The 7,788-nt window shown below is 59.7% G+C and overlaps 1 protein-coding gene across 1 annotated transcript; it reads left to right on the top strand.

Annotated features, from left to right (window-relative positions):
- Positions 1 to 1,603: 1,603 nt before the first annotated feature.
- On the top strand, positions 1,604 to 7,689 carry ECSIT (ECSIT signaling integrator). Its single transcript, XM_054012633.1, has 8 exons — positions 1,604 to 1,653; positions 2,303 to 2,535; positions 3,112 to 3,538; positions 3,746 to 3,969; positions 4,407 to 4,464; positions 5,113 to 5,261; positions 6,033 to 6,135; positions 7,067 to 7,689. The coding sequence occupies exons 2-8, from the start codon at positions 2,419 to 2,421 to the stop codon at positions 7,285 to 7,287; spliced, it is 1,299 nt and encodes a 432-aa protein (XP_053868608.1). The 5' UTR covers positions 1,604 to 1,653; positions 2,303 to 2,418; the 3' UTR covers positions 7,288 to 7,689.
- The last annotated feature ends 99 nt before the right edge of the window (positions 7,690 to 7,788 follow it).

Below are 7,788 nucleotides of genomic sequence, written 5' to 3'. Positions count from 1 at the left end.
CTCTGACAGGGGGGCCGGCCAGCGCCCCCGCCTCCACCAATCCCTGCACAGGACACGCCCCCTTCTGGGGCCAGACACGCCCCCCCTCCGCCTTTCCCCGCCCCACCCCGCGGTGGGAGCCGGCCAGGTGGCAGGTCCGGAGGTGAGGGACGAGCCAGCGCCGCCGTGGGGGTGGCTCGGAAAGAAATAAGACGCCTGGGTGCGGTCCCTGCCTGGGGGGAGGGGTTGGAGCAGGAGGCGGGAGCTAGGACGCCTGGGTTCTATCCCCGTGGCGGGAGGGGGCTGGGAGCCAGGACTCCTGGGTCTATTCTTGGCTCCGAGAGGAGCAGGGCGGGCGCGGGGGAGGGGGGGGGTCTAGTGGTTAGGGCTCGGGCTCCTGGGTTTCTAGTCTCTCTTCTCATACTGCCTCCTTGTGTGACCATGAACAAGTCACTTCCGCGCCCCGTGCCTCAGTTTCCCCCTTTGAATCATAGTTACAATACACCCATCTCCTGGGGCAATGTACAATGCTTTACAGAGGGATGCTGCCACAGCCCCACGGTTACAGACACGCCTTTCAGGCTGAAGCCTGTTACAAAGCGATATACAAAATAAAGGCAGGGATCCCGTAATCCACTACTGAAATTCAGCTACTTCTGGGGTGGGATCCAGGGGTGGTTTATACAGAGATCCCTCATCCAGCGCGGAGGTGCAGTCACCCAGGGGTGGACCACAGCAGCTGTTTATAGCAGGAGTCCCTCTGGAGCAATGCCCAGGTGGTGACCTCCCGAGGGGGGTCTGGTAAAGCAGGGCTGGGGAAAGGAAAGCCAGGGCACCCTCTGGGCCAGCGAGGAGATGGAGGAGGAGGAGGGGGTCCCTGGACTAGGCCTCAGGAGAGGTGGGTTCAGTTCCCGGCTCTGCCACAGAATCCCTGAGTGACCTTGGGTGCGTCACTGCCCTGCTCTGTGACTCAGTTTCCCCATCTGTAAAATGGGATCATTGACCCTGCCTTCGTTGTGGGGCAGGGGCTGTGTCTATACAGCGCCTGACATAATGGGGGGGCCGTGATCTGTGTGTGTGGGGGGGGTTGAGGCGAGAATATTAAAGAAAAGAGCTCCATGCTTGGGCTGCGGGGGCTGTCAAACCTCCCGGCTGCAGGCCAGTCCTCCCACCCGGAGTCGGGGGGGAGGGGGACACGACATGGTTCGTACCTGGCTCTGCCCCATGTGACCCCCACCTGGGACAAGGTGCCCCCTGTTCTGTAACCAGCCAGGGAATCCCGCCGGTCCGGGCACGTCTGAGGCGGGGTGCCAAGGGCTTGGCAGCTCCGGGGCACTGGCTGATTCGTCCTCGCCCCAGCCCCAGCCAGGGAAACCGAGGCACAGACAAAGAAAGGGACTTGGGGGTGGGGGGGAGCCACGAATAGAACCCAGGAGTCCGGGCCCTCTGCGGGGGGGGGGATTCAGGGGCGCGCCCCCTGCCCGGGAGAGGGGGGGGGGCAAGTGAGCCCACGTGTCCGGCTCTACCCCACGGGCTCCCCGCCCCGGTGGGGTGATTTTGTGGGAGGGGCCTGGGAGTGGGCGGGGTTTAGAAGGAGCGCGTATGATTAGCCCCGCCCCCTGACCCGGCAGGGATTAGAGGGGGGGCGGTGCGCAAATGGCGGCGCCCAGTGGGGTGAGGCCGGCTGGGGTCGGATATGGGGGGAGGCTTGGGGTGCCAGGGGGCATGCCCAGACGGGAGGGGGGAGATGAGAGCTGGGGGTGGAGGTGTGGGGTGAAGATGGGGTTTCGGGGGGCTGGGGGATTGCCCAGCTGGGAGGAGGTGAGAGTTGGGGATGGAGGTGTGGGGTGGAGATGGGGTTTCGGGGGGCTGGGGGCATGCCCATGTGGGGGGGGGGCGGGAGGTAGGGTGCCATAGGGATGCTCGTGTGGACGGGATGTGGGGCATGGAAGTGCGCCATAGGATCCATGGGGGGCTGGAGGTGTGGGGTGGAGATGGGGTTTCGGGGGGCTGGGGGCATGCCCATGTGGGGGGGCGGGAGGTGGAGTGTCTGGGAAGTGTATGTGTGAGGTGAGGGGATGGCCGTGCTGGGGGTCTGGAGGCCTCCCCTCCCCGTGGGGGATATATGGGAGTTTGGGGGCAGGGCAGGGGGGGGTTGAACTTGTTTGTGGGGGACACAGACAATGTGTGTGTGGATGCATATGGGGCACCAAGAATGGGGGGCGCCTGAACAGGTGGTGGGGAGCTGTCCCCTCCCCCCAGTAGATTTCCCGTCCCCGTGTGCTACGGTAAATCTCTAAGTTACGTCTCTGTCTGTTTCAAGCACACCCTGGAGGCCAGGCGTGGCTGAGCCTGCCCCGTCCTCCCCGTGATTCTGAATCGCCCAGTTCTCCTTCCTCGCCAGCCTCCGCCCCGTGCCGGGGGGACAAACTCCCCACCATGAACTGTGTGCGGAAGCTGCTCCTGGCCCGAGAGCTCTCCGCCGGACGAGGCATCCTGCGGCAAGCCGCTCCGGGGAGGGATCTCCCGTGGGTGCAGGGAAGCAGCTGTGGCCAGGTACCAGCCGTCCTTCAGTGGGGCAGCAGGCCGGGCACCACGTGAAAGACAAAGTCCACGTGGGCCCGGCCCCGAGCAGCTCCCAGTCCAAAGGAAACCGGCTCAGGGCAGATGGGCAGCTCTGTGGAGTAAGCCCCAGGGAGGGGATTGTGCATCTTTAAAAACCTCTCTTCCTTCGTATTGTTTGGTTGCCCAACATTTGCTGCCCAGAGGGATCTGATTTCGAGAGGGGCTGAGGACCCACCACCGCTCCCGTCTGTCGTAATCCGAGGGGCGGGGAAAGAGGGGCAGCAGGCACCCGTTCATACGAGTGGTACTGCAGTGGATCGGTCCGGTGGACAGGAGGGGCTGCTGGGAAGTAGTCTGAGACCCAGCGGTTTCATTGCACACAGCTGTCAAATGGTACCAGTCACTGCTGGCCTGCAACCTGGCATCCAGTGCCCGTGAGCCAGGGGAATGGAATGGCGCTGTAGAGTGTGGGACTGATATCTAGGGCCTTGCCCCACTGAGAGGGCTCTAATCACCAGGTAACATGACAGCTGCTAAAGGCCCCGTTTGTCTCCAATTCTCTGTTAGCGCTTCTGGCTGGTGCCTGTGCGGAGCATCCGGAGCAGCGCTGCCCTGAGCCGTTTCGAGCTCGTCCCCTCGGCAAGGGGGGACAAGGAGAAAGACAGGGGGCCCCGTGATGGGTCCCTGGTGCCCTTTGATGAGCTCTTCGAGCGGGCCCACGAGGGAGAAAGGAACAAGGCCGCCTTCAGCCGAGCGCTGGAGCTCTTCTGCCAGAGAGACGTCCGGCGGCGAGGTCACGTCGAGTTCATCAACGTCGCCCTCAGGAAGATGCCGGAGTTTGGGGTGGAGCGGGAGCTCGACGTCTACAACAAGATCCTGGACGTCTTCCCCAAGGAAGTGTTCGTGCCCCGCAACTACATCCAGAGGATGTTCAACCACTACCCGAGGCAGCAAGAATGCGGGATCCGCGTCTTGGAGCAGATGGAGAGCTATGGTAGGGGTGGGGGATGCCTAAACACCCATAGCAGCAGTGTGGGCTAGTGGTTAGGGCTGGGAGGAGTGGGAGTCAGGACTCCTGGGTTCTCCCCCCAGGACTCCCCGTCTGAACTGGGCAAGTCGCTTAACCCCTCTGTCCCTTAGCCTCCGCGGTGAGGGCCGGTGAATGCGTCTCTTACCCGCCTCTCCTCCCTCGTATGCGCAGGCATCACGCCCAACAAGCAGACGAAATTCCTGCTGCTCCAGATCTTTGGCGAGAAGAGCCACCCCGTTCGCAAGTACCGGCGGCTCATGTACTGGTTCCCCAAATTCAAGCATATCAACCCCTACCCGGTCCCGGCGGCCCTCCCCCGAGACCCCGTCGACCTCGCCAGGATCAGCCTGCAGCGGATCGCCGCGGACCTGAGCGCCAAGGTCACGGTCTATCAGGTAACGAAAGGCGCTCGGCTGTAGCGCGTTGCCTGTCGCCATGGGAGTGACCGACTCTCGCGCACCGGGGTGTGAGCGCCGCGGGGGAAGGGACGCTCACGCGCCAGGGCCTCTTGCCGCACAGCGGTGGAGTCCCAGAAAGAGTAGCCGGCTGCCGCTGATGGAGGCAAAGCTCGCTCTGGTCAGCTCGAACAACCCCTAGCACAGCCCGATGCAGAGGAGAAGGTGCTTGCAGCAACCGGGGCACGGAGCACGCTCTAGACTATTCTATGCGCCAAGGAATTTACTCCTCTGTTACCTGGGTCCCCAGCTCGGGCAGGGGGCCCGGCCTCTTCGGTTGAACAGCCTGCTGGGCTGTATTGAACTGGGGGAGTGGGTCAGGGATCCCACGCGCGTGAAGGATGCTGTCTCTAACGAAGGTGTCTTCATCCCCGCAGATGCCTCTGGTGGATATTTCGGATGCCGGAAAAGAGATCACCCAACCGCACATCGTAGGTACGGGATGCCCCAGACAACCTTGCCTTTGACTGGCCGGTGCTGGATTACGTGGGAGCGAAAAGTCTCTAGCCCGTTGTCTGTCGCCTTTGGAGCCTTAGCTAGAGGGGACGTCAGCACTGAGAGCATACGGTCCTTCGAGCTGCTGGCTGGAAGCAGCCCACGTGGCTCGCAATTTCTAAGCCCCATGCAACCCTGGACAGACTCGGGGGGGGGGGGGGGGGGTTCGGGTTGGGTATGGGGGCGTCTCTCTAGCCCCATTGACGTGGATTTGCTCACCTTCCTTATAGCCTCGCCTCTAACCCTTCCCTCCCCCATTAAATAATGACTCTGCTCCAACACTGAGGAGCCCAGTGTCTTTAGAGACGCTAACGAGCTACGCCTCTCTGTAGAGCATCGCATCCCGCTCTTGCATCTGGGGTAACAGACGCGCAGCTTGGGAGTCCTGGCTGTCGATCACAAGCCCAGCTCCTAGGTAGGAATCGCAGCCGGGTGCTGTACACGGCTCCTGCTCCGGAGAGCTTCCCCACCTGGGGTGCTTTGGCTTGGTGCGACGGCCGTTCAGCGCAGAGCCATTGGATTGTGTTTGTTCTCTCCCCGGGTGGCTAATCCTTGATTTGTGGCGTGTGTGGTTTCCCCTCCCTTTAGGAATCCAGAGCCCCGATCAGCAGGAGCTCCTGGCTCATCACAATCCGGCCAGGCCCGTGTTTGTCGAGGGCCCCTTCCCCTTGTGGCTGAAGAAGACGTGTGTTTATTATTATGTACTCCGGGGAGAGCTGCTACCGCCTGAAGAAAAGGTAAAGAAGGGTCTTGCCTCCCTGCGCAGGGCTGGGGCTGTCAGCTGCGGGCTCTGGGGAGGAGGGTCTGTATTTCCAGGCTGTTTTCCTGCATTGCGAACTCCATGGAGTTGGTGCTGGTTTGGTGACTGACATGAGTCACTCTGGAAATGCTGTAAGTCTTGTGGAGGAGGGGCAGGGGCTGGCTCATGGGGTGTGGGGAATGGGCTATGGGGGCTTTTGCCCTATAGGGGGCGCTGTCTCTGACCCAGACCCCAGCATGGGGACTGGCTGGCTCAAGGGAGTCAGAGACAAATATGGGGCTTTTCCCCTCTCGGGGGCACCGGTTCTATTCCCTCCTGCTTTGGTGGAGACCAATAATTACCTCCACCTGACAGCCATTCATGGGCCTGCACGTAATGAGTTTGCCAGGTCTCCGCTCATTGCTAGCTGGGCTGGGGAACATATCGTCGAAACCACCAGCACAATCTGCAGTGGCCAGGCCCTTTCCCAACAACCTCACTGCAGAGGCCGAGATCCCCTCTTCCACCTAGGGGGTCTGTCCAGGGCGGGCTCAGGGATTTCGGGCAGGAAGTTCGCTCTGCAGATACACTGGACTGCCATTCTCTGGAAATCCAGGGGCCACACAAGCTGAAGAATGGCCTTGTCTTGTCCAAGGAGGGCAGAGAGATGCATGTGGCTCAGGGGTGCTGGTTAGCCACTGGGTGAGGTAGAGGTGTTTGGAGGGGTATTTATTCCCCCTGTATAAATATCTTTCACCCTCCCCCTTAGGAAGAGGTGATTGACTCCGAGAGGAACTTCTTCTACCCCATGCACCTCGACCTGGACCTGGATCGGGGCCCGTGGGACGACGAGGAGTTTGACGTGGATGAAGGTAACGCACGTGGGGCTGGGCTGCTGAGGTGGGGGCGCATTTAGAGCAAATCAAATCTCCTGGGACGGTCGGGCAACAGGAGAGCCAGAGCAGCTGGCAGTGAAACAGAAATAGATCCCAGAAATTGATCCATCCCTCTGGAGGCTGTTCCAGAGGCTGACGGATATCTCTGTCTTCACTCGCCCTAAACCTACTGCCTCTGAATGCCTAACTCCACCCCTTAACCAAAGCCACTCCCACTTGGTATAAGATTCCAATGCTTGTAATATTTTGCTGTCAACCTCTAAGTGGCCAATTCAAATCCAGGCCTGATCAGCACTGGATGAAGGTTACTGTCACAGTTAAGTCCCTATCCTAATCCAGAGCTTCTGAGAGATGTCTGCAAGGACTGTATAAACTAGCCCTGGCACAATTTACAAGAGCGATCACAGGATAAGAAGAATGATCTTTTCCCTCCCCCTCTTATCTCTATATCTGATCCCCCAAGAAAGAAAGTATTAAGGTAAAAGCAAATACTTTTCTTCCCTACCTGAACACGTTAAATCAGAACTCCTCTGCAGCAGGGATACAATAGTGACTTCTGTTCTAAGCAGCTGTGTGGCAGCTGTTGTGTTCTGCCCCAGAGGTGGCCGCATTTCAATGCCGGGTGAAAAAAATAGTTCCTGGATGTGTGGACTTTGCACCAGGGACCTGAAGTCCTTGACAGACAAGCCGCCTCCCTCCTGAGGGTGGAGGATTATTGTTGTTCGGTGAATTGACAGTTTTCTTGTGGAGGGAGGGGCAGAGGTGAGATTAGGACCCCAAGAATCCTGATTTCCAGTCACCCTGCTGTCACTACTGGAGTCCACTGCTCCACTGTACTGTATGCAAAGTGTTGTGGGGTTTGTTAATATTGACGCTGCTTCTGTTCTTTCTGACCTGTCCCCTGCAGCGGTGGAAGGCCCCATCTTTGCCATGTGCATGGCCGGGGCAGGAGACCAGGCCACTTTGGCCAAGTGGATTTTGGGCCTGCAGCAAACCAATCCCATTTTGAGTCAGACGCCGGTTGTGTTCCACCTCACGCCGGGGCCCCGAGAGCTCCAGGCGGGCTCGGACTCGGAGAGCGGCGAGGAGGAGATCCCGCAAAGTTGGCACGCGAAGCAAGAACTTTAAACCTGTCTCCGTTTCGTCTCCTTCCTTGGGGATTGTTTAGCTGCATGCGGCTCCCTCCCTGCCTTGCTGATCGAGCAGATGGGCCAGAGGGAATCTGCTTCAGCAGCCACCGTGGCATAGGAACGGATCCGTCCTTTCAATCAGTCTAAGCCACTTTTAGTAGAGTCCCATGTAATGGGGGTGCTGTGAATATCTGCCTCCCCCCCATGCCCATGCTTCCTTCGCTCTAGCATTAAGGACTGTACTGGGTATGGGGTGAATGCGCTTAGTTGCTAGACAATTTGGTGTAGTAGCGTCACGTTTGGACCTGATCATTGTTCTGGATGGTCTCTGATCGCGGCAGTGGGAGCCCAGAGCCTCCTGAGTTGTAATCCCAGCTCCTATTAAACCAATGCCCCTCGGCGTGGAGCAGCGACGTTATTAAAAAGCCTTCAGCACTTTCCGAAGAAGGCAGGGAACGAGTCCTGTCCTGGCCCTGCTGGTCCTTCTCCATGGAACGGG

The sequence above is a fragment of the Malaclemys terrapin genome, chromosome 23 (assembly GCF_027887155.1).
Source record: "Malaclemys terrapin pileata isolate rMalTer1 chromosome 23, rMalTer1.hap1, whole genome shotgun sequence".
NCBI classification, from domain to species: Eukaryota; Metazoa; Chordata; order Testudines; family Emydidae; genus Malaclemys; species Malaclemys terrapin.
This window is presented reverse-complemented; position numbering and strand designations above follow the sequence as displayed.